General features: G+C 35.9%; 2 protein-coding genes across 2 annotated transcripts; both read right to left on the bottom strand.

Moving 5' to 3' along the window:
- Window positions 1-4,211: 4,211 nt before the first annotated feature.
- Window positions 4,212-5,153, bottom strand: LOC118842232 (olfactory receptor 2D2-like). The gene has a single exon (XM_036749829.1). It carries the CDS (start codon window positions 5,145-5,147, stop codon window positions 4,212-4,214), a length of 936 nt encoding a protein of 311 aa, XP_036605724.1. The 5' UTR covers window positions 5,148-5,153.
- A 16,223-nt stretch (window positions 5,154-21,376) lies between these two features.
- On the bottom strand, window positions 21,377-22,318 carry LOC118842231 (olfactory receptor 2D2-like). The gene has a single exon (XM_036749828.1). The coding sequence runs from the start codon at window positions 22,310-22,312 to the stop codon at window positions 21,377-21,379; it is 936 nt and encodes a 311-aa protein (XP_036605723.1). The 5' UTR covers window positions 22,313-22,318.
- Window positions 22,319-27,509: the final 5,191 nt, after the last annotated feature.

The following is a 27,509-nucleotide window of genomic DNA, read 5'->3' as shown; positions in this document are numbered from 1 at the left end:
ATGATCAAAAAAAGAGCCTACACATCATGTCTCAAGAAATTACCAAGAAGAACTGCTCTGATATTCTAGAACCAGAGGGGAAAATAGAAATTGAAAGAATTCACCAGTCACCTGCTGAAAAATATCCCAAAATGAATGCTCCCAGGAATATTATAGCTAAATTCCAGAGCTCCCAGGTAAAGGAAAGAAACAATTCAAATATTGTGGTGCCACAATCAGGATAACACAAGATTTAGGAGTCTCCATATTAAAGGATTTCAGGCTTAGAATATAATATTCCAGAGGGCTAAAGAGCTAGGGTTACAATTAAGGATTTCCTACCCAGCAAAAGTGAGTATAATTCTTCAGGTGGAAAATGAATAGTCAATGAAATAGAGGACTTTCAGGCATTCCTGATGAAAAGACCATAGCTGAATAGAAAATCTGACTTTCAAATAAAAGACTCAAGAGAAGCATAAGAATGGTAAACATGAAAGAGATATCATAAAGGAATTCAATAAGGTTAAACTGTTTACATTCCTACATAGGAAAATGATACTTGTAACTGCTTAAAAACTTTTTGATTATTAGGGAAGTTACAAGGAATATACACAGACAGAAAGTGAAGGTATGAGTTGAATATGATAAGATGGTTATCTAAAAAAATGAAATTAAAGAGGAAGAAAGAAGAATACACTGGGAGAAAAGGAAAGGGAGAGGTAGAATGGGGTAAATTATTTGACATAAGAGGCTCAAAAGAAATTTTACAGCGAAAGGGGAGATGAGGAAGAGGGGAAGAGTGTGTGAGCCATATTCTTGTCAGAACTGGCTCAAAGAGGGAATAACATACATACTCAGTTAGGTATAGGAATCTATCTTACTGTACAGGGAAGTAGCAGAGGAAGGGGATTGGGCAGGGGGTCTGATCAAAGGGAGAACAAATTAGGGGAGGTAAAAGTCAGAAGCAAGACATTTGAGAATGGGCAGGGTGAAAGGAGAAAGAAAATAAGATAAACAAGGGAGAAATAGGATGTAGAGAAATACAAAATTCTATACAAAGTTTCTCCAATAAAGACCTCATTTCTCAAACGTATAGAAAACTGAGTCAAATTTATAGAAATAAGAGCCATTCCTGAATTTACAAATAGTCAAAGGATATGAACAGACAGTTTTCAAAGTAATCAAAGCTATCTATAGTTATATGAAAAAATGTTCTAAATCGTTATTAATTAGAGAAATGCAAATTAAAACAACTCTGACCTACCATCACACACCTATCAGATTGGCTACAATGAAAGAAAAGGAAAATAGCAAATGTTGGAGGGGATGTGGGAAAATTAAAACACCAATGTATTGTTGGTAAAGATGTATACCGATTCAACCATTCTGCAGAGCAATTTAGAACCATGCCCAGAGGGCTATGACACTGCATACCCTTTGACCAAGCAACTAGGTCTGTATCCCAAAGAGGTTAAAAAAAGGAAAAAAGACCTATGTGTATAAAAATATATCAGCTCTTTTAGTGATGGCAAAGAATTGGAAATTGAGGGGATGTCCATCAGTTGGGAATGGCTGAACATGCTGTTGTATAAGATTGTGTTAGAATACTATTGTGCTATAAGAAATGACAGGAAAGATGCACTCAGAAAAATCTGGAAAGATTTAAATAAATTGATGCAAAATGAAATGAGCAGAAGCAGGAGAACATTGTACATAGTAACAGCAATATTGTATGATGATCTACAGGGAATAACTTAGCTATTCTCAGCAATACAGTGATCCAAGAGAGTTCTGAAGGACTTAGGATGAAAGGTGCTGTGCATCTTCAGAGAAAGAGCTGGTGGAACCTGAATGCAGATCAAAGATACTTTTTTTTTATTTTTCTTGGGGATTTTTGGTCTGTGTTTTCTTTCACAGTATAACTTAAATGGAATTGTGTTTTCATGACTACACTTGTATAACCTAGTCAAATTGCTCGCCTTCTCAGTTGGAGGGGGCGGAGGGAGAGCAGGGAAAGAAATTGGAACTCAAAATTTAAAAAAAATGTTAAAATTATTTTTACATGTAATTGGGAAAAATAAAATATTAGATAAAATTTGATAACAAAGAGATGTTCATTGTTTAGGAAACTGCTGAACAACTCGTAGTATGTAAATGTAATAATATATCATTATGCTATGAGAAACAGTAAATATGAGGAAGCTGGAGAAGCATGGAAGGACTTAAAGGAACTGATGAAAAATGAAATGATCAGAACCAAGAGTCAAATAAACAAACTGACTACAAGTATATAACTGCAAAAAAAAACAAAGTAGGATTCTGTTATATCATAATGACCAAGCTTTTCTCCCAATAATACATAAGAGAAGACATATCCCTATTCTTTGCAGAGTTAATAGACTATGGATATGTAAAACTACATATAATACTATACTTCTCCAATGTGATGCTTAGTTTTGCTGACCTTTTTTTCTTCTTTATTATAAAAGATGACTCATTGAGAAAAAAAAAGATAAATTGAGAACAATACATAATTTAAAAATAAATGTTATCAGGAGGAATGCCATTTTAAAATCCAAATACCTGGATCTTAAAATCTAATTAGATTTCCCCCAAGGAGGTGAACTATAGGAATAATAATCAAAACTATAATAATAATAATATTTCCCACATATTTCAGAATATTTATAGCAGTGTTTTTTGTGGTGAAAAAAGAACTTGAAAAAAAGTAGATGTCTTTTGATTGAATAATAATTAAATTGATTAAGGTTCTTGAATATAACGGAATATCACTATCATGAAAAGGACAAATAGGAATTCAGAAAAAGAAGGAAGATTTACATGAACTGATAGAAAGTTTATAAACAGGACTATAAAAACTATGTTACTAATGACTATATTGATGAAAACAAAGAGATTTATTTTAAAATGCTGAATGGAGTGCAATTATAATGACCAAATATCCCAACAGAATAGCTGAGAAAATGTGCTTTCCTCCTTTAGTAGCACAAGCATAAGACTATAGGTTAGGACTATTCCAAGTACTATCCAACATGATCGTGATGTTGGTTGGTTTTGCTAAAAAGCTTCCCTCAAAACCCACTCACTTTGTTACAAAGGGTTGATCAAATGAGTGAGAGAGAAGATACATATAATCATAACTATAGGTCAGAGGTGTCTAACACAGAGACCACGGTCCATTGGTGGCTTGGAACCCCCCAAATGCCACTAGAATGAGATTAAAGGGTAATTGAGAAATATATAATAAAATAGATAAAAGTACAATGAAACATAGTTAACTATTGCTGTGTTGTTCAATCATGTCTGACTCTTCATGACACTATTTTGGTTTTCTTCAAAAGCCATTTCCTTCTCCAGCTCATCTTCAGATGAGGAATTGAGACAAACAGGGTTGAGACTTGCCCAGGGTCACACAGCTAGTAAGTGTCTGAGGGCAAATTTGAACTCATGAAGATGAGTCTTCCTGACTTCAGCCCCAGCACTCCATCCAATGCCACACCAAGCTGCCCACAGAGATCCTTATGGATTGATGGCCCCCATTTTAATTTAACTTTGATATCACTGATTAATTAACATATATATGTATACATACATATTTTTATATGTACATAAACACATATGTATATAAGTATGTATACATATACATACATATGTATAAATATATCAATAAAATGACCAAAAAATACTGTATATTCAGCAGAAAACACATTCCTACAAATACAGGCATTCCATGAGGAAGTATAATGGCACTTTAGCTTTACACATTTTGAATACTGTATTTCTATTAAAAACAATCAATATAAAGTTTGTTTTGTGAGTGGATCTACCTATCAGCCTCTTAAAGACTTTATTATCTCTTCTTATTCTTACTTAGGAATGCTTACTTCATTTGTGTCTCTGTCCTCAAAAGTCCAGTACAGGATATTTAATAGCTATGATACTGCCATACTAATTAGACTATTTCTTATGTCCTCCAAATTAGCATCACTCCACACAAGTCTCCAGAGGGGCAAATGTATCATCTCTGCATTTCTCCCTTTACTTCAGACCTAAGACAGCTGTATAATATATAACCATTCTATGTATATATAACAATATAAATATGTGTCACTGCTTCCTAATCCTAGTGATGAGAGGCCAGTTTTTCCGGGAGATTAAAGACTAAGATTGGAAGAGTGAGATAATGTTAAAGTCAATGACAGGTGAGAGAATCAGGTTCTGCGGAATGGTGTCCTGTTGGCTGCATTCCAGAATGCCTTCTTCACATCTTTGTTCCTCAAGCTATATATGAGAGGATTAAGCATAGGGTTTATCACAGAATAGAACACAGATATAATCTTCCCTAGTTCCTGTGAAGACTTAGGTGTCATGTAGTTGGTGATTGCTGATCCATAAAAAAGGACAACCACAATGAGGTGGGAGCCACAGGTGGAGAAGGCCTTCAGTCTCCCAGAAACAGTCTTCATCCTGACCACAGACACTATGATAAACATATATGAGATCAGGATCAAGAGCAAAGGTGTAACTATAATCACTACACCCACAAGGAAAATGACCATTTCTGTTCTGTGAGTGTCTGCAGATGCCACAACCAGAAGGGCTGGGGCCTCACAGAAGTAATGAGAAATTCTATTGTTTCCTTGGTAAGGGAGGCTTAGTACAAATGTATTGTCCACCAAGGATGAAACAAAGCCACTGAACCAGCATCCTAAGGCCATGAAAATACATGTTCTCCATGTCATAATGAGGGGATAGTGCATGGGGTCACAGATTGCCAAGTACCGATCATAAGACATCACACCTAATAAGGCACACTGTGTACATCCAAAGAACAGGAAGAGAAAAAGTTGAGCTGCACAGCCTCTGAAAGAAATTAATTTCTTACTAGACAACATGTGGATTAGAGTTTGGGGAATAGTGGTAGTTGAGAAGCAGAGGTCAGACAAAGATAAATTGCAAAGGAAAAAATACATGGGTGTATGGAGATGTGAGTCAAACAGAACCAATGATGTGAGGAGCAGATTTCCAAGTACGGTGCCTAAGTAGAATACCAGGAACAACACAAAAAGCAGCCACTGAGTCTGAGAGTCATCAGAAAGTCCCAATAGGAAGAATTCTGTCACCCAGGTCTGGTTGGTCTGGTTCATGTTCTCTTTGCTTCTTTACAAAGTGGGTCAAGAGATAAGGGATGTTGAGATGTATCCTGGAGAATCATAAACATTAGTAAAAGTTATGTAGTACAACCTTCAACCATCAATAGCTGCCTTGATGTGTGGTCATTTAAAGTAATGCCCTATATCACAAGGAATTCATTCTATGTTAGACAGCACTGTTAAAAAATGCTTCCCAAACTGAGCTGAAATCTTCCACCCTTTATGATCAGTTCTGCTAATACTCACAAATATATCCTAAGATACACCAATTATACAAAATCACAAAATCAAAAACATAGGACTTATGAGGTGAGGTGGAATAGCATTAGGACTACAACACTCAAAACTTTCATCAGTTATATAAAAATGATAGGAAACTAATAATAGCATACGTATGTTAAATATAGCATATATTTGTCAAAATAGCATATATATGTTAAAAGATCAAAATGCATAAATACTACAATGTATAATCCCAGTTTTTGTTTCTGTAGGCTCCTAGAAGGATTGTACCCTGGGTCCAACAAGTTAGGAAATTTGAATTCAGAGGCTGAGGGCCAGGGGTAGGAACATGGAAGAACTAGGGTGAAATGTGGATGAGGGCCAGTTCTTTACAACCCACTGGTCCTCCTGCAGCAGAAGATATAAAATTGATATACCACTTTGCCTAGAAGTTTGTTTGAAAAAGATCTGGAATTTGCCAGCTGAAGTGTGTGCCAGCATGTTATTTGCAAGTTATTTTGAAATGGTTCAGTTTTCTGTATACTTGATGAAATTGTGCATAAGCAAAGGTGAAATTCTCAAATTGCTCCCTAATATAATATTTTGGAATAAAATCAATTTTCTAATCAGTGTTTCAGGAGAAAGGACTACACTGCAATTTGCCTTGCATTGATCTCAATTACATCCTCTAGAGCAACACAAACTAAATCCACCCCATCAGTCCAGAAGTCAAGAACTGAGCCCAATAATCTGTATGTAGTCTGGCTATCACACAATTCAATATATTTTTAGCTTATTTGATCATCAACAATATGATATTTAACTTAATACAGTCTGCTATTATGCTAGTTTTGTTTACCTAGAGATGATTCATTCATATTGAGCTTGTAACTAAACTCAATAATCAGTCTTGAGTTCTTTCTCCCATGAACTTTCTGCCATTAATGGTAAGCTGAATCTTACTGATTCTGTACTTTTGTAGATTAAGAAAAAATCCCTAAAGTGTAGAACTTTGTATTTAGCCTTGCTAATGGATCATCTTATTGTCGCTTCCCTATAAGAATTCAGTGGCCTAGAGAGAAACCTCATGAACCAAAGTATGATTAGTTTTCTATTGTCTTTTTACTTAAAGACAAGAGAACACTTAGAAGAATAGTTGGCTTGGAGAAGATAAAACTGGCTAGACAATTACTCCTATTTTCTTAGACAAAACTTTGTCCTCTGACAGAGTAGGTTGTTTTACTGAAAGAGTTAAATTGCATAGAGCTCCTCTTTGGGTCTGATAGAAAATATCAGAACATTTTGGGGAATAGTAAGATACTCTTAAGAGAAACTACACATGTTAGAAGACGTTGTCTTACAAAGTGAATCATCACGCATCAGAATTTGATACCAGATTTTGACCCTAACGAAACACTTGCCTCAACTGGTATGCATGGTCCAGTTCAAAATAGTAGTAGCATCATGAGTTGAAAACCCTCATGAAAAATGGAAATTGTCAAAATGTGTGAAGTTTTCTATTTGGGAGACAGTGACACCTCTTGCTTAAATTGCCTATATAAGAGAAAGAATGCTATCTTGCACAGTGATGAGAGAGGTTGTATAAAATACCTATTAAAGAGAGACAGTATGGTATTGAGCATAGTAAGCTGTCTTTAACGGCAGAAAGACCAAAGTTCAAATCCTTACTCTGATGCAAACTGACTCTGGCAGAACATTTCACTTCAACACCCCCAGGGAGTTCTTTTAGACTGTTTTAGAGAAATTGTCAATCTGCATTGGCATAGGAATTTCCTTGCCAAGAGTTTCCTACACAGATGAATTTACATATACAGTTCACAAACAAAAGAAAAAGGGTGGGCAGATGGATGACATAGTTATCACATTTTAGGGAATCCACCAAACTAAATAGAAGAGGGAGTTCCACTGGAAATTAAAAGGGTAGGTCCATAAAATATGACTATTTTGTTCCCACTTAAAATCTTAGCCTTGCTGACACATTTATGTATGTGACCTATTATATATCATCTTTGTTGTGTCATCTCTGGTCATTTTTAACAATAACTTTTTATCCATCTGTCACCTCAGATTTTCTATAGCAAAAATTGGCATACAAGGAAAAATCAGGCCTGTTGTCCATTTCTGTCCAGTCTCTGAGCTAAAAATGATTTTTACCTTTTTAAATAAAATTGAAAATTTAAATTGTTTTACCTTTTAAATTATATTGAAAATTTTAATTATCACATTACCTTCATTGAAATATCAAAGTAAACAGACATGAGCATCAACTGAAAACTATTTTCAGGTTTCTGGGTTACAGAATTTACCTACCATTTACCTATTACTTTTTGTACTGCTCTCTATCACCATGAAAAAATGACATTCCTCTTCCTTATGGCCAATATTCAAATACTTGACAATAGCTATCCTGTCCTTCCCAATTCTAAGTCTTCTCTGCTCTCTAAGTTTTCAAAAAGTCTTCAATTTGTTCTCATATGAAAGACTCCCCATCCCCACCAACTCGGTTGCCATCTTCTGAGCATGGTCCTGCTAGGCAATGTTATTCCTCAAAAGTGGTACCTAGAACTGTATAAAATGCTCATAAATTGATCAAAGAATGGACCTGAAGGAATATAATCTCTCTTTTCTTTGTCTACTACTGCACAATATTTACCCAGTAGGAATAGTTACCTTCCAAAATTCCTTGTAATGTTCACAAGAATATCATGAGAAACTTTCCAACGCTCTGGATGAAAATTACTGTATTCAATGACATTCCTAGGATCTAGCAACACTGTCAGAAATAGAAATAATAGTCAACCTGTCATGACTCCTTCCTGATGAAGTACTGTTTGCTCTTAGTTATCATAATTTATCTTTCTAAGTGGTCCTAACAATCAAGTTAATAATATCTGAAAACACTTGTTGGTGAAGCTCAAATGGATTCCTATTGATGGGGAAGTGGTATCAGGACAGGAGAATATTAGAGCAGCCAATTCCCTATAATTTTACTTCTTTTGTCCCCCTACTTTTTAGAGGACACAAATAATCAGAAGTCCTCAAAGGAAATTCTCAAGACTCACCATGGCAAGTTTTGAGTTCTTTGACAAGAATGAGTTGATAGGTGTTAGATTAAAACATTGAGGATCTGTAGGTGTGGAAAACCAAGGTTATAAACAGATAGGTGATGTGAGAGAAATAGCATTTCCTTCAGATAGCAGATTGTGATTCTATAATCACTGGGCTGGGAGATTGCCAGTAGACAATAACCAGTTTGATGAGGTATATTACTTTAAGCCTTTGGGTTCCAGAAGAATGATGAAGTTCTCTTCTGCCTCTTGTAACAGGAGATAACAGAATTGTCTTAGTCTTCATCTTCCCTTAGGGATGTGAGTTTTAAAGGAGATATTTGCTAGATACAGTTGAATCTCTTCTCAGGGCCAGACTTATTCCTGAAAACAAAATGAATCAATGGACTTTGTGTCTCTGACCTTGTCCATCACAGCCTCATCAGAGCTATAGAGTTGATTAATATAGCCCCAGAGAGAAGTACATGAGTTCTGTCTGAGATCAGTTGTCTTCATTGGTATCCATGCCTAAAGTCTCTCTCCTCTCCAGTTTGTCCTTCACATTGCTATCAAAGTCAAATTCCTAGAGGACCAGTCTGACCATATCTTCTGCTCAATAAATTCTAGCAGTTTCCTCAAATAAGCATTCCTATATTTCTCACTTAAAATCCTTCACAACCAATTCCCACCTATGTTCCCAGGCTTATTATATATTGCCCTCCTACATGAAATCTATGAGTGAGCCAGATTGTAGTTCTTGCTGTTCCTTACACATGATATTCATCTCCTAGTTTCCATCTCTTCACAGAATGTCTTCCATGCCAAGACTGCACTCCCTACTCTTCTATATATCTAAGAACCCTCAAATTCCCTCAAAACTTAGCTAAAATGCTACCTTTTGCATGAAATTTACCCAAGAAAATTTCAGAGGTCCTGAAAAGGACAGCATTAGAGATCCATGCCACCGCCCAAACCCACAGGTGCACACTGAAACTTGCTGACATCCACCATAGTCGAATGGCCCAAGGATTAAATTCACAACTTCTTCCTTAAATTCCTAATTTCTTCATGTTGGTGTTATCTTTCTAGTTCCAGTATAAGGTATGTTTGTTTTTTTCCTGAGAGATTCTAGGGGATTAACTCCCTCACGATGCAGGACTTGCTTCTCTTTGGTCACGTATCTGGGAATGATAATTCCATTCCATGCTAGCTATCATCATAAAATGAAAATATGAAATGGGTCCCTCAATATCTTACCCCCAACTCATGCAGTATCTTACCTCCAACCTATACAATGTTCAAAAGCCCCACCTGCATTAGAGAAAGTCATTCTTTCATACAAGTCGTTACCCCAATCTCACTCCATGCCATTTTCTGAGGACCTAGTGCTGGTGATGAGAGAAACAGATCCAACAGGGAGGTCTTCTGTGTGGAGTTATTTCCAAAGGAAAACATTGGCAAATCAGATATGGTTGACAAGGGATGTTGAAACAGAAACAAAGACATAGAAATTCTAAATCCAAATCTACTCAAAAACCCCCACATCTAAGTATGCATCTTTAAGTAACCCCTTAGTATTTGCCCTTCTCTATCTATAACCTCACATTCTTACCTGAAAGGCAGAAGACACTAGGAAAGGATCTCATATTCAGAAAGATATTCCAAATATAGAACACAGAATAGATGCATGAAAAATAGCTGCTAGGTTGGGGAAACTTCAGGTAACAAATACTAAAGCATTGAGTTCTCATCCAATCTTTGTTCCTTGACGGGAACAGGGTTCGGAGGAGAAAGGGAAGAGTGATAAAGTGGATTAAATCCTTCCTTCCCCAAAACAAGTCTCCTTGATAGTTCTGAGGACTTACTTTTCAAACAAGGACTGTTTCTATGAGGACAAACTACATGATCCATAGTGTAGAAATAATCTCTGAAGCATTTGCTCCAGAGGATAGATCAGGAAGTGAATGGGTTTTTTTCCCCAATGTAGTTCTCTTTTGGGTAGAAACAAGAAGTATGGTTTATTACAAGTAATTAAAATGTAAATCTTCAGCTCCAAAATTTCAATCTACTCTTTTCTCCCATTCTGATATTCTCTTTGGCAATGCTGGTAGTTGCATCAATGTATGATTGAGGGTCCAAACCTGGGGCCTATTCATTTTGTTTTTGGCATGCTGAAAGAAATGTGATTATTAGCTTATGAGAACATGTGAGATTCTTATCCTTTATTTCTTGATTTGTTTTACCAAGAAATAAATGTTAGTTTAATGTCCAACAGCATATTGACTAGTGGTGCCTGGTTATAGTAAGATATTTTGAATGATATGTTAGAAATGAAGTATCTCAGACTTGGAGGCACACAGGTCAGCTAGATAAAATCAAAATATAAATCTTGTCTACATCTCTTACAAACTAACCTGCTTTCCTTTCCCTTCACCTAATATTTCATATTCTGCCTTCATTCTTTGGCACAGACTCTCTTCCATGCTTAGAATGACTCCCCATCACAACATTTTGGAATCACTAACTCCCTTCCAGAGTCAACTAAAGTGCTACCTCCATCAAGAGGTCTTCTGATCATCCTTATTTGTTAGCAATTCCAATATTAACATGTATTTTTGCCATATATCCCTTAAGTATTTTTCTGTAAAATCTGAGAAGGTATATCCTCCTAGTATGATGTCAGATCCTCAAGGACAGTAACATTTGTGTTTCTATCTCCAATTCCTGGTATAGTGCTTTGAATATCCTAGTTACTTTATAAATGCTTATTGATTTACTGATTGACTCATAAGTGATGATCCAGGCTATGCTTGAAGACCTTAAATAATGGGAAACTCATCATGTCATGTGACAACTCAGTTAATTGTTGAACAACTGTAACCATGAGATTTTGTTCTTATATTGAGCTAAAGTTTGTGTCCATGTGACTTTTACTTTATCAAAAGCTTTTTCTGCATCTATTGACATAATCATATGATTTTTAAACTTTTAGTATTGATATAATCAATTGTATTAATAGTTTTCCTTATGTTAAATCATCCCTACATTCATGGTATAAATTCCACTTGATCATAATTTATAATCTTTGTAATACATTGTTGTAATCTTTTAGCTAGTGTTTTATTTAGGCTTTTTGCATCCATATTCATTAATGAAATTGGTCTATAATTTTCTTTCTTTGTTTTCACTCTTCCTGATTTAATTATTAGAACTATATTTGTTTCAGAAAAAGAATTTGGTAGAATCCCTTCTTTGCCTCTTATTCCAAACAATTTATTTAATATTGGAATTAGGGGGGGCGGAGCCAAGATGGCGGCTGGTAAGCACGGACTAGAGTGAGCTCCGTACCCGAGTCCCTCCAAAAACCTATAAAAATGGCTCTGAACCAATTCTAGAATGGCAGAACCCACAGAACAGCAGAGGGAAGCAGGGCTCCAGCCCAGGACAGCCTGGATGGTCTCTGGGTGAGGTCTATTACACACGGAGCTGGGAGCTGGGAACGGAGTGGATCAGAGCCCAGCCTGAGCAGCGTGAACGATCCAGACCAGAAGCCGGGCGGAGGGGGCCCTAGCGCCCTGAATATGTGAGCTGCAGCAGTTACCAGACCCCTCGACCCACAAACACCAAAGACTGCGGAGAAGGTTAGTGGGAAAAGCTGCGGGAGTGGAAGGAGTTCGCCGGCTTCCAGCCCCGGGGGCAGCGGAGGTGGGGCAGCTACAGCTGTTGTTACTTCCGGCTCCGGGCACACCTGGTGGGAGGAATTAAGTGGCGGATCAGAGCAGGAGTGCCACATAGAACTCATTAGTCTACAAGCAGTCATACCCCACTGAAAAACTCAAGGGTCAAGTTAGTTGGTTGGGAATATGGCCAGGCAGCGAAAACGCGCCCAGATTCAGTCTCAGACTTTGGATTCTTTCTTTGGTGACAAAGAAGACCAAAACATACAGCCTAAAGAAGACAACAAAGTCATAGAGCCTGCAACCAAAGCCTTCAAGAAAAACATGAACTGGCCCCAGGCCATAGAAGAACTCAAAAAGGATTTGGAAAAGCAAGTTAGAGAAGTAGAGGAAAAATTGGGAAGAGAAATGAGAAGGATGCGAGAAAACCATGAAAAACAAGTCAATGACTTGCTAAAGGAGACCCAAAAAAATACTGAAAAATACACTGAAGAAAACAACACCTTAAAAAATAGACTAACTTAAATGGCAAAAGAGCTCCAAAAAGCCAATGAGGAGAAGAATGCCTTGAAAGGCAGAATTAGCCAAATGGAAAAGGAGGTCCAAAAGACCACTGAAGAAAATACTACTTTAAAAATTAGATTGGAGCAAGTGGAAGCTAGTGACTTTATGAGAAATCAGGATATTATAAAACAGAACCAGAGGAATGAAAAAATGCAAGACAATGTGAAATATCTCCTTGGAAAAACCACTGACCTGGAAAATAGATCCAGGAGAGATAATTTAAAAATTATTGGACTACCTGAAAGCCATGATCAAAAAAAGAGCCTAGATACCATCTTTCAGGAAATTATCAAGGAGAACTGCCCTGATATTCTAGAGCCACAGGGCAAAATAGAAATTGAAAGAATCCATCGATTCGCCTCCTCAAATAGGATCCCAAAAAGAAATCTCCTAGGAATATTGTTGCCAAATTCCAGAGCTCCCAGATCAAGGAGAAAATACTGCAAGCAGCCAGAAAGAAACAATTTGAGTATTGTGGAAACCCAATCAGAATAACCCAAGATCTGGCAGCTTCTACAGTAAGAGATCGAAGGGCTTGGAATGCGATATTCCAGAGGTCAATGGAGCTAGGATTAAAACCTAGAATCACCTACCCAGCAAAACTGAGTATCATGTTCCAAGGCAAAATATGGACTTTCAATAAAATAGAGGACTTTCAAGCTTTCTCAGTGAAAAGACCAGAACTGAATAGAAAATTTGACTTTCAAACACAAGAATCAAGAGAAGCATGAAAAGGTAATCAAGAAACGGAAATTGCAAGGGACTTACTAAAGTTGAACTGTTTTGTTTACATTCCTACATGGAAAGATGATGAGTATGATTCATGAGACCTCAGTATTAGGGTAGTTGAAGGGAATATGCATGTATATATATATATATATGTATATATGTATATATGTTTATGTAGATATATAAGTGAATGTGTATGTATGTATATATCTATGTGTATATGTATGTATGTGTATGTATGTGTATATATATGTGTGTGTTTATGTATATATATATATATATCTATGTAAAAGAGAGAGAGCAGACACAGGGTGAGTTGAAGATGAAGGGAAGATATCTAAAAGAAATAAAATGAAATTAAGGGATGAGAGAGTAACATACTGAGAGAGGGAGATAGGGAGAGATAGAATGGGGTGGATTATCTTGCATGAAGGTGGCAAGAGGAAGCAGTTCTGTGGGAGGAGGGGAGAGGGCAGGTGAGGGGGGAATGAGTGAACCTTGCTCTCATCAGATTTGGCCCGAGGGGGAATACCATACATACTCAGTTGGGTATCTTACCCCACAGGAAAGAAGAGGGAGGAAGATAAAAAAAAAAAATAAAAGGCGGGGGAATGATGGAGGGGAGGGCAGATGGGGGTGGAGGTAATCAAAACAAACACTTTGGAAAGGGGACAGGGTCAAGGGAGAAAATTCAATAAAGCGGGATGGGTTGGGAAGGAGCAAAATGTAGTTAGCCTTTCACAACATGAGTATTGTGGAAGGGTTATACATAATAATACGTGTGGCCTAGGTTGAATTGCTCAACTTCTTAGGGAGGGTGGGTGGGAAGGGAAGAAGGAAGAGAATTTGGAACTCAAAGTTTTAAAATCAGATGTTCAAAAACAAAAAAAGGTTTTGTATGCAACTAAAAAATAAGATACACAGGCAATGGGGCGTAGAAATTTATCTTGCCCTACAAGAAAGGAAGGGAAAAGGGGATGAGAGGGGAGGGGGGTGATAGAGGGGAGGGCTGACTGGGGAACAGGGCAACCAGAATATAAGCCATCTTGGAGTGGGGGGGAGGGTAGAAATGGGGAGAAAATTTGTAATTCAAAATGTTGTGAAAATCAATGCTGAAAACCAAATATGTTAAATAAATAAATTGCATTTAATATTGGAATTAGTTGATCCTTAGAGGTTTGACAGAATTCCCTTGTAAATTCATCTGGTCCCGGTGCTTTTTTTCTTAGGGGGCTCATTAATGACCTGTTCAATTTCTTATCCTAAAATAGGACTATTTAGATTTTCTAGTTCCTCTTCTGCTTATCTAAGTAACATATTTTTGTAAATATTTTTCCATTTCACTAGAATTGTTAAATTTACTGTTATTTAATCGGGCAAAGTAGCTCCTTATAATTGCTTTAATTTCATCTTTGTTAGTAGTATACTCACCCTTCTCATTTTTTGATACTAGTGATTTGGTTTTCTTCTCTCTTTTTAAGCCAGGGGTCCTACTTCTGCATTCTGGCATAGTGATCACTAGAGGAGAGTGAACAGGACTTACTTTGCTCCAGGGTAGCAACACTGCAGTACTACATACTTCTTTTGAGCACTTTACCTCACAGTCCCTCACAGACCCACACCCTCAATAATTCTCCCAAAGCTGCCACCCACAGGGTCTTTTATACCTTATACCCCATTCCCAGAAGATATCTTTCTCCAGAAGAGAAACTGGATGCTCTAAGAAATCAAGTTGCTCTCCTTCAGAAAGTCCCCAAATTTTTAATTTTCTGATAACTCAGCAGTCATCTAGTCCAACCCATATCTGAAAGGAATTCCTACTATAACTTAACTGTCGAGTGGTCATTCAATGTCTGCTTGACCAATTGTCAGGTATGATTTAGTGGGGAAAGTTTGTGGGAGGAGTGAGATTGGGTAAAAAGAAAAGGACTTAAATAATTAAGAGATGATAATTCAGAATTAAAGATTTAACTAGTCATTTAATGTTGAGATGGAAACACCTACAAGTAATCATCTTATTTTTTTAATTGAAAAACTCAACCAGTATGCAATTAAGTGTATAGCATCTTAAATCAAGGGTTCAAAGTTTGCATTTTTAGTCCAGCTGAGTGTCTATTATCTCTCTTCTAAGGGCAGCCTGATCTTCCTCTTGGAGGAAAAATAGAAGGGATTTAATTTCTACTTCTCCCTCCAAGTTGTTGGGAAACATGAAATATTCCTAAATAAAAAGTGTGAGGAGAGGGGAGAAATATGGTGGAGAATGAGAGATGACTCTCGTCAAGATGCAACAGAGTAGTCTGCTCCTTAGGCAATGTCTTTGATGTGCTAGAGCTCCTCTTCACTTGTTCCAAGGCTACTTTGTAGATAGGAGTGTCATAGATGCCATGAGGCATATTATCTTTGATATTGCAGTGGTTCTGTGAGCTCATTGATAGAGGATCTAGGACTACCTTTAACCATGCATATCGCAACACATCCATAACATTCTCATCTTCTGCCACTCTTGGCTCTTTCCTCCCAAAAAAGCTTCCATTAAGCAAAAGGTTGGTCTAGGAGGTTTATTCAATATTCTGGGGGCTTCTTTTAGATCTCTGGACATTATGTGGATACCAATGCAGTTATCAGGTTTTCCATTATTTGTCTCTTGTTTTCACTACATAACTGGGTCATTTATTTTACTGACCATATAACTCTTCAATGACATACTCTGTAATGATGCTTCTCTATATTCCTTCACTGATTCTACTTTTCAGCCTACTCTTATCTACCATGGGGAAAATAGTTCCTAACAATAGCTTTAATTTCGTCTACATTGGTGGTGAATTCACCCTTTTTGTTTTTGATAGGTAATTTTGTTTTCTTCTTTCTTTTTAATCAAATTAACCAATGGTTTATCTATTTTACTGGGTTTTGTATTCATAAAACCAGCTCCTAGTTTTATTTATCAGTTCAATAACTTTCTTATTTTCAATTTTATTAATCTCTACTTTGTTTTTCAGGTTTTTTTAATTTGGCATTTAATTGGGGATTTTTAATTTTTTCTTTTTCTAGTTTTTTTTTAGTTTCATGCCCAATTTATTGATCTACTCTCTCTCTATTTTATTGATTTGGAGGTATAAATTTTAACCCAAGTATACTTTGACTGCATCCCATACATTTTGGTATGTTGTCTCATTCTTGTCATTCTCTTCAATGAGTTGATTGTTTCCTTGATTTGTTCTTTGACCCACTCATTTTTGTGATTAGATTATTTAGTTTCCAATTAACTTTTGATCGATGTTTCTGTGGCCTTTTATTGATGCAATTTTATTGTGTTACTATCTGAAAAGAATGTATTAAATATTTCTGCATCTAGTTGTGAGGTTTTTAGTGCCCTGATACATGATGAGTTTTTGTGAAGGTGCCATATACATGTGAGAAAAAGATATATTCCTTTCTATTCCCATTCAGTTTCATCCATATGTCTATCATATTTAACTTTCTAAAATTCTATTCATCTCTTTAACTTCTTTCTTGTTTACTTTTTTGTTAGATTTATCTAGTTCTGAGAGGGCAAAGTTTGGGCCCCCTGCTAAGATAGTTTTACCATCTATTTCTTCCTGTAATTCATTTAACTTTTCCTTTGAGAATTTGGATGCTATACCATTTGGTGCATATGTGATTAGTATTGATATTACTTCATTTTCTATGGTACCTTTTAGCATGATACAGTTTCCCTGTTTATCTCTTTTAATTAGATCTGTATTTGCCTTTGCTTTCTCTGAGGTCATAATTGCTACCCATGTTAGGGGTTTTTCAACTTCAGCTGAAGCATAATAGCTCCTGATCCAGCCTTTTATTTTTACTCTGTATGTCTCTGTTTCAAGAGTGTTTCTTGTAAACAACATACTACCAGCTTCTTGTTTTTTTGTCCATTTTTGCTAGCAACTTCTATTTTATGGGTGAGTTCATCCCATTCGTAGTTCGCAGTTTTAGTTCATAGTTCACATGATTACTGTGTATTTCCCTCCCTCCTATTTTTTATGGTTGGAAATATACAATTATTGATATAGCATTGAATGTTAATGAGATGAACTCACCCTTAAAGCAGAAACAGACCAGAATCAGACAATATGTTGTTGACAAGAAACACTTAAAAATGTGAGACACACATAGATTAAAATAAAGGGTTGGAGCAGAATTTGTTATGCTTCAACTGATGCAAGAAAAGCAGGGTTAGCGATCATGATCTCAGATAAAGTTAAAGCTAAAAAAAAGATTTTATTAAAAGAGATAAACAGGGAAACTACATGATGTTAAAAAGTACCATAGATAATGAAGTAATATCCATACTAAATCTACATGCACCAAATGCTATAGCATCCAAATTTTAAAGGAAAAGCTAAATTAATTACAAGTGGAAATAGCGAAACTATAATAGTGAGAGGCTTCAACCTTCCCCTCTCAGAACTAGATAAGTCTAACCAAAGAATGAAGAAAAAAGAAATCAAAGGGGTGAAAAGAATCTTAGATAAGTTGGATATGGTAGATATCTAGAGAGAATTGAATGGGGATAGAAAGGAATATACCTTTTTCTCCATAATATTTGGTGCCTTTACAAAAATTGGTTAGGGAACATATATTAGGGAACAAAAATTTTGTAGTTAAATGCAGAAAAGCAGAAATATTGAACTCAGCCTTTTCAGATCATAATGCAATAAAAATTATATTTAAAAAGAGACCATGGAAACACAGATTAACAATTAATTGAAGGCTAAAATATCTTAATCTTAAAAAATGGGTTAAAGAACAAGTCTTAAAAGCAATAAATCATTTTATTGAGAATAATAATAAAGAGACAACATACCAAAACCTATGGGTTCCAGCAAAAGCAGTAATCAGAGGAAAATTTATATCTCTAAATGCTTGTATCAATAAAATTGAGAAAGAGCAGATCCATTATTTGGGTATGAAATTAAAGAAACTAGGAAAAAAAACAAGCTAAAAATCCTCAATTAAACACCAAGTTGGAAATCCTAAAAATTAAAGGGGAAATCAATAAAATTGAATGTAAGAAAGCTATTAGGGGGCAGCTAGGTGGTGCAGTGAGTAGAGCATCTGCCCTGGAGCCAGGAGGACCTGAGTTCAGATCTGACCTCAGACACTTGACACAATTACTAGCTGTGTGACTTTGGGCAAGTCACTTAACCCCAATTGCCCTGCCTTCCCCTCTCCAAATAATAAATAAATAAATAAAAATTTAAAAACATCTAAAAAAAGAAAGCCGTTAAATTAAAAGAAAGAAACTAGGAGTTTGTTTTACAAGAAAAACAATAAAATAAACAAACTATTGCTTAATATGATGAGAGACAGAGAGAAGAAAACCAAATCAATAGTGTCAAAAAAGAAAAAGGTGAATATACCACTAATGAATCACAATTCAACACAATTATTACTAGTTATTTTGCCCAATTATATGCCAACAAATTTAACAATTTAAGTGAAATAGAAGAATATTTGCAAAAATATAAACTGCCTAGATTAACAGAAGAAGAACTAAAATATTTCAATAAACCTGTTTTAGAAAAAGAAATTCAACAGGCAATAAATGGGCTTCTTAAAGGAAAAGCATCAAAACTAGTTGGATTTACAACTAAATTCTACCAAACACTTAAAGATCAACTAATTCCAGTATTAAATAAATTATTTGGAATAATAGGCAAAGAAGGAGTCCTACCAAGCTCCTTTTATGAAACAAATATAATGCCAATGCCCAAATCAGGAAGACTAAAATCAGAAAAAGAAATTATAGACCAATTTCACTAATGAGTATGGATGCAAAAATTCTAAATTAAATACTAGCTTGCAGGTTACAATAATATATCACCAAGATTATACACTGTGACCAAGTAGGATTTATACAAAAGTTGCAGGGATGGCTTAACACAAGGGAAAATAGTAACACAATTGATTATATCAGTAACAAAAGTAACAAAAGCATAGCAATAGACACATAAAAAAACTTTTGACAAAATATAACACTCATTCCAATTAAAAGCACTCAAAACCATCAGTATAAATAGATTTTTCTTAAAAATGATAAGAAGAATCTATTAAAAACCATCATCAATCATTATTTGTAATGAGGATAAACTAGTAGCCTCAATAAGATAAAGAGAGAAACAAAGATGTCCATTATCACCAATATTATTCAATATTGCATTAGAAATGCTAACAATAGCAATAAGAAAAGAAATAGAAATTGAAGAAATCAGAATGGGCAATGAGGTAGTAAAGCTACCTCTTTTGCAGATGTTATGATAGCAAACTTGACAAAAATCCTAGAGATTCAACTAAAAAGCTATTTGAAATAATAATGTTAAGAAAGTAGAAGGATATAAAATATACCCACATGAGTCATCAGCATTTCTGTATATCACCAACAAAATCCTGCAAGAAGAGATAATAAGCAATACCCCATTTAAAGTAACAAAAGACAGCATTAAATATCTGAGATTATACTCGCCAAGACCAAAACCAGAAACTACATGAACATGATTATAAAACACTTTTTATACAAATAAAGTCAGATTTATATAATTGGATACATATTAATTGCTGATGGTTGGACAGACCCAATAAAATAAAAACACAGTTCTATCTAATTAAATCTATTCAATGCCATCCAACTACATTACCAAAAAATTATTAATTGAGCTAGAAAATATAAAAAACAAAATTCATTTAGACAAACAAAAATTCAAGAATATCAAAGGAATTAATGAAGAAAAAAGTGTAAAGGAAGGCAGCTTAGCAGTAGCAGAGCTTAAACTGCATTTATAAGGTGGTAATGATCAAAACTATCTGGTACTGGCTAATATCATATGAAATATTACCTCCAATAATTAACAAAATGGGGAATATAGATTATTTAAAATTGCTGAATGCTATGCAATTATAATGACCAAACAGCACCAGAGAAAAGCTGAAATAAATTGCCTTCCTCCATTTGCAGCACAAGCACAGCACTATAGTTTAGGAATTCTCCATGTACTATCCAACAATGTTGTAATATTGACTGGTTTTCCTAAATAGCTCCTCCTCCAATCCCCCTGCCACTTTGTGACAAGGGGTTGCCCGACTGGTAGAGAAGTGACTTATAACCAGAAATGGAGGACAGAGGTGCCAAATACATAATCCATAGGGCATTTGTGGCCCCACAACACTCCAGGATGCATCTAGAATTAGGTTAAAGTATAATTGAGAAATATTTAATAAAATAAATAAAATATATAATAAAACATGTTTAATATTACATTTTAAAACTAAGTCAATAAAGTTCTCATAGGAATGCTTATGTATTGAATTAATGGCCCCCATTTCAATTTGAGTTTGATAGCATTGATGTAGGTAATTTTTATACGTAGATATTAAAAGACAAAAAAAAACCTGTATCCAATAGAAAACACAGTCCTACAGATAATAGTCTTTTCATGAGGAAATATAATAGTGCTATAACTTTACACATTTTGAACACTGTATTTATATTAATAGTAATCAATTTCAAGCTGGTTTTTGTTTGGTTTTTATGTGAGTGGATCTTCCTATCTGCCTCCCAAATACTTGACTACCTCTGCTTATTCTTAATACTTACTTCATATTTGTCTCTGTCCCCTACAATCCAATGCAGAATATTCAATGGCTATGATACTGCCATACTAATTAGACTATTTCTTATGTCCTCCAAATTAGCATCACTCCACACAAGTCTCCAGAGGGGCAAATGTATCATCTCTGCATTTCTCCCTTTACTCCAGACATATGATGGGTGTACAGTATGTAAGCCCCCATGTATGATTACATAGCAATATAAACATGTATTACTGCTTCCTAATTCTAGTCACAAGAGGCTAGTTTTTCCAGGAGGTTAAAGACTAAGATTAGAAGAGATAGATAATGTGAAATTCAATGACAGCTGAGAGGATCAGGTTCTGCAGAATGGTTTCCTGTTGGCTGCATTCCTGAATGCCCTCTTCACATCTTTGTTCCTCAGGCTATATATGAAGGGATTGAGCATAGGGTTTACCACTGCATAGAACACAGATATCATCTTCCCTAGTTCCTGTGAAGACTTAGGTGTCATGTAGTTGATTATTGCTCCTCCATAAAAAAGGATGACCACAATGAGATGGGAGCCACAAGTGGAGAAAGCCTTGAGTCTCCCTGATGCTGTCTTCATTTTGATGACAGAGATTATGATACACACATATGAGACCAGGATCAGGGACATAGGTGTAACTATAATCACTACACCCAAAAGGAAAATGATCAATTCTGTTCTGTGAGTATCTGCAGATGCCAAAACCAGAAGGGCTGGGGCCTCACAGAAGAAATGGTCAATCTGATTGTCTCCCTGGTAAGGGAGGCTAAGTATGAATGTACTGTCCACCAAGGATGCAACAAGGCCACTGGACCAGCACCCTATGGCAAAAAGGCCACACACCCTCCATGTCATGATGAGGGAATAGTGCATTGGGTCACAGATTGCCAAGTAGCGGTCATAGGACATCACACCTAATAAAGCACACTGTGTACTTCCAAGGAACAGGAAGAGAAGAACTTGAGCTGCACAGCCTGTGAAAGAAATTAATTTCTTCCTAGACAACAGGTGGATTAGAGTTTGGGGAACAGTGGTGGTTGAGAAGCAGAGGTCAGACAGAGACAAATTACACAGGAAGAAATACATGGGTGTATGGAGCTGTGAGTCAAATAGAACCAAGGATGTAAGGAGCAGGTTTCCAAGTATGGTACCCAAATAAACTACCAGGAAGAACACAAAGAGCAGCCGCTGAGTCTGAGGGTCATCAGAGAGTCCCAAGAGGAAGAATTCTGTCACCCAGGTCTGGTTGGTCTGGCTCATGTTCACTTTGCTTCTTTATAAAAGGGGTCAAGAGATACAGGATGTTGAGATGTAGCCTAGAGAATTACAAACCTTAGTTTGGGAAGGATGTTAAAAGTTATCTAGTGCAATCTTCAATGATTAATACCACTTTGATGTGTGGTCATTTAATATATCCATTGAAAACAATGCCCTATATGACAAGGAATTCACTCTATGTTGGACAGCACTGTTAAAAAATGCTTCCTAAAACTGAGCTGAAATCTTCCACCCTGTATTATCAGTTCTGCTAATGCTGACAAATGTGTTCTAAATAACACCAAACTATGAGAAATCATACAGTCAAAAGCATGAAACTTATGGGGGGAAATAGGGTTAGGGCTGCAAAACTCAAAAATCTTAACAGTGACATAAAAATACATGAAACTAATAAAAATAATAACATAGTTTTATAGATGTTTAATTCTTGAAATACATAAATTCTACAATAAACATTGCTGGTATTTGTGTCCACAGCTGCTGCTCAGCTTGTGCCCTGGGTCCAACGGGTTTGCAAATTTGAATTCAGAGGCAAGGGGCCATAGGCAGGAAGGTAGAAGGGTTGGGGTAAACTGCAGGGTGAGTGCCAGCCCTTTTCCATCCACAGCTCCTTCTACACCAGAAGATATACAATTAATATGACACTTTACCTGTAAGTGTACTTGAAAAAGACCTGGAGTTTACTTGCTGAAGTGACTATCAGAAGGGTTATATCTTGCAAGCTATTGTGAAGAAGTTCAGTTTTCTCTGTTCTTTATTGAAATTTGCATAAACAAATGCAAAATTCTCAAATTGTTCCCTAATATAGTAGTTACTTTGGAATAAAATCACATTTTACAAATAAGTGCTTTAGCACAAAGGATTGTACTATAATTTCCATGTGTTGATCTCTATTATATCCTCTAAAGCAGCACAAACTAAATCTAACCCCTTGATCAAGGGGTAAAGAACTAAACCCAAGACTCTGTGTGTAGTTGGGCTATCACATAGTTCAATATATCTTTTAGCTCATTTTATCATCAATGAAATTATATTTAATATAATCTAAAATTATATTAGTTTTAATTACCTACAGTTGCATGCATTCATATTAAGCTTATGACTCAACTCAATAACTAGTCTTGAGGTCTTTCTCCCATGAACTTTCTCCCATTAATGCTAAGTTAAATCTTACCAATTCTGTATTTTTGCAGATCATTAAAAAATTAAATGTAGGACTTCATATTTAGCTTCACTAATGTTCATCTTGTATCGTCTTATTGTCTCTTCCCCAAACAAGAACAGTGGCCTATGGGAAAACAATATGAACCAGAGTATGATTAGCTTTCTACTACTCGTTTACTGAAAGACAAGAGAAATAGAGTTGGCTTGGAGCAGAAAGCAATGGCTAGACCATTATTCTTTTTCTTGGATTTTTGGCCTCTGGCTAATAAGGTTTTTTTTACTGGAAGAGTTAAATTGCATAAAGCTCTTCCATGGGCCTCATAGAAAAACATCAGGACATTGGAGGTATAGGAAAATGTGTTTAAGAGCAACTACAAATCCCTGGAAGACCTTCTCTTATAAGGATAATCATCTACCAAAATTTGGGCATCAAGATTGGGCTTTCAGAATACTCAGCAAGACTCTTATCTCAACTGATAACAATGGTCCAGCTCAATGTATTAGGAGCAGCGTGAATTGTAAACCTTCATGAAAAAATGTAAAGAGTGTCAAGTTGTGTGAAGACCTCTGTTTGGGAGACAATGGCACCTCCTGGTTGAATTTCCTATGTAAGAGAAAGAAACCTATCTTGCATGGTAATGAGAGAGGTTTTATACAATTCCTAATAAAGAGAGACAGTATGGTATAGAACATAGAGAGCTGTCTTCAGCATCAGGAAGACCAGAGCTCAAATCCCGACTCCAATGCAGATTGTCTGTGTGACCCTGGGCAGAAGATTTCACCTCAACAACCCCAGATGGTTCTCTGAGATTGTTTAAGAGAAAGTGTCAATCTGCCTTGGAAGAGGAAGTTCTTTGCCAGGAGTTCCCTACACTGATTAAAGTATTGATTCAATCCATAAATAAAAGAAAAAGAGTGGTCAATGGATAAAGCAATACTCATATTTCAGGGAATACAATATACAAAATAGGAGAGTTCCACTGGAAATTGGGAAGATAACTCCATTAAATACACTATCCTTATATAAGGACTTGTTCTCATTTAAAATTTGTAGCCTTGCTGGCCAATTTATGTATGTGACCATAGTCTTTGTCATCCTGCTTAGTAGTATGTCTGAATTTTTATACCAACAGCCTTTTATCTCTCTGTCACCTCTCATCTTATACAGCATTTCTCATTCACATGTGGTACCACAGAAAGGTTTTCCATCTATTTCCATTACATTTTTATTCACCCTAAGTTTCTCTCCTTTGTCTTAGACTTCGTCTTAGACACGGTATTCTATGTTTTTCCTAAGGAGAGAATGAAATAGTGGATATGAAAGCACTTCTCAATTTCTAAGATGCTACATAAAGGAAAACGCAAGCATTGCCTGAAGGGATGAATACTTCATACGAAGAAATGTTTTGATGCTCTTTTTTTCCTCTTTTCCCCCAACTATCATGATATCTTTCCTGTCACTCATTCAGAACAGCAAATAAAATGGCCTGGGCTGAGAACACAGCCTGATGGTCAGTGTAGGGAATCACATCTCTTCCCAAGACTTCCTTTTTAAATTCTATGTAAATTCCACAGTTCACAATTTTCTTCTGAAATTCAGTGTCACATATCAGTCAATTTCAATGCAGGCAGCCTTGCTTACAAATATAAGGAGCACATGTTTTTGTGAAGGCCTTTCCCTTTTCCTATCCAATCAAACACTTTCCCAGTTATCCAATGGATCTCTCTCTCTCTCTCTCTCTCTCTCTCTCTCACTCTTTTTCTCCATTTCTTCCTCCTCTTCCTCCCTTTTTCTTTTCCTCCCCATTTTCTCTTCTTCTCTTTCTCCTTCCCCTTCTTCCTATCTTCTTTCTTTCTCTTCATCCTCCTCTCTACACCAACCTCTCATTCTGAATTCTTTCTTTGATCCAAAACTAATCTCCAATAAGCTTATGAGAAATAGAGAAGTTTTTGTGATATCCCGGAAAAGGAAAGCTATGACATTTTGAAACAAAATTAGAAAGAGAAAGAAATGCTGTCAAGATATAAATCACTTGAAAGTTCTAAGAAAATCCTTTCAAAAGTTCCAAATACATTATATATGTGTGTGTATGTATGTATATTTCCTCATTCTATTCTAATTCAATCAGCATTTTCTCTAGCACTAGTATTCAAGGGAAAGGATAAATTATTATCTAATTTTAATATGTTATATAGATTTATAATTTGTAACACTGATTTCTACTATATCTCATTATACATGTCCTATATTGAAAAAAAAGGCTTTTGTAAGTACCTAAGTATAACATTTTTATATTATTTTGGTACTAAGTATAATAATAATAATATATTTTATAATAATAATAGATTATATTTGGCACTAAGTACCAAGTACTAAGTAGAATATTATTTTTATTGGGCAGTGACCTCTGGATTACATATGACTAACTTTCTAATGAATTTATTTAATACAACGTATCTATGAATGGGAATCTACTTGAATAGCTGGTGCCACCAAGTTTTAGATGCCATTAATGAAATTGACGGATATATCACTTGAAGTGGAGTGGGGAGAAGTTCTCTAGAGAGAAATCATGAAAAGTGAAATGAATTAATGATATGGACAGGGTTGGGACTGTCAAGACTACATTAAACTGCATTAAGAGAAGAGACCTTCTATGGATTCTGACACACTAATAGTGACAGAGTATTCTACTCTTCATAACCAGGTACCACACAGAGCTCAATTTGGAAATATCCTATTAAAAGTAGATATTATTCATAAGTATTTGAAAGTAACACATGACCTTTATTCATAAACATTCTACTAATCAAAATAATTTTATCAATTTCACCCCTAATTATTAAAGCATAATAAGGTTCAACTATTTAAACTTCTCATCATATTATAAAAAGATAAGTGGGATGGGGCATTTATAGGGAAACTGTCAAGGAGTTAGAAGTCCAGGGTTTCCATTATGACTCTTCCTTAGAATTATCCCCTCCATACTTCAGCTCTCACCATCTTCTGTCCCCATTTATTCATATGACCAACTTGACCATACCATGTTCAGATTCAGGGATCCATAGGATTCAAAATGATGCGTCGAGGAGAAAGTAAGCCGCCAACTTGTCCTGTCTTTCTGCAGAGATATGAAGAAGCATTATGTAGAGAAACACCTGATATTAAAGAATCTCAGAATGGGGGTGGAACCTCAGAGCTCATCTAGTCCAATCCGTAATTAAATAGAAATACTCCCTACAACCCCTCTAAAAAGAGACATCATCCAGTGATGTCTCAATCCCTCCCTCCCCAGGTAGTTCACTATACATTTGGACAGCTCTAACTGGTAGAGACTTTTTCTCTATCATTAACAAAAATCTCCTTCTCTGCAACTTTCACTTCCTACTTTTAGTCCTGGTTTCTGGGGTGAAGGAAAAAATTCCTAATCCCACTTCCATGTTAAAAATCTTAATTCCTCTTCCACACTCAAATACTTAACAATATCAATCATTTCCAACTGGACTTGAAGTCTTCTCTGCATTAAAAGTATCACCAAACTCTTAAAGCAGTCCACACCTCAAAGTCATCACAATCCTGGCTGCCATCCTTTGGGCATGCTCTACCTCATTATGTCCCTAAATTGTGGTACCTAAAACTGTATACATTACATGAAGTGATCAGATCAAGGAATAGACCTACAGGACATTATTCTCTCTTGCTCCAGTGCTGCCTACCCTCTACCCATCAGGAACAGTGACCCTCCAGAAATCTTTGTTGAAATCTACAAAAATATCCTGAGAAACTGTACAAATTCATGGATGAAAATGAGCATGTCTATGGCACTGCCCAAATCTCCCAGTCTAACAACCCTATCAGAAATAAAAATCAAGTGAACCTGTCATTATTTGTTATTGATGAAACTCTATTAATTTTTACTTATCATTGCTAACCTTTTAAGTGCTTACAACCCACCATGCTAGTAATATCCAAAAGCACTCATCATTGGAAGAGTTCCAGAAAGATACCTGTCAA

This window comes from Trichosurus vulpecula, chromosome 3 (genome assembly GCF_011100635.1).
Source record: "Trichosurus vulpecula isolate mTriVul1 chromosome 3, mTriVul1.pri, whole genome shotgun sequence".
NCBI lineage: Eukaryota > Metazoa > Chordata > Mammalia > Diprotodontia > Phalangeridae > Trichosurus > Trichosurus vulpecula.
The sequence above is the reverse complement of the archived record's forward strand: the minus strand, read 5'-3'. Positions and strand labels throughout refer to the sequence as shown.

Coding starts and splice junctions, on each gene's coding strand:
- LOC118842232 (XM_036749829.1), bottom strand. CDS start 5,147: ATGAACCAGACCAACCAGACCTGGGTGACAGAATTCTTCCTATTGGGA.
- LOC118842231 (XM_036749828.1), bottom strand. CDS start 22,312: ATGAGCCAGACCAACCAGACCTGGGTGACAGAATTCTTCCTCTTGGGA.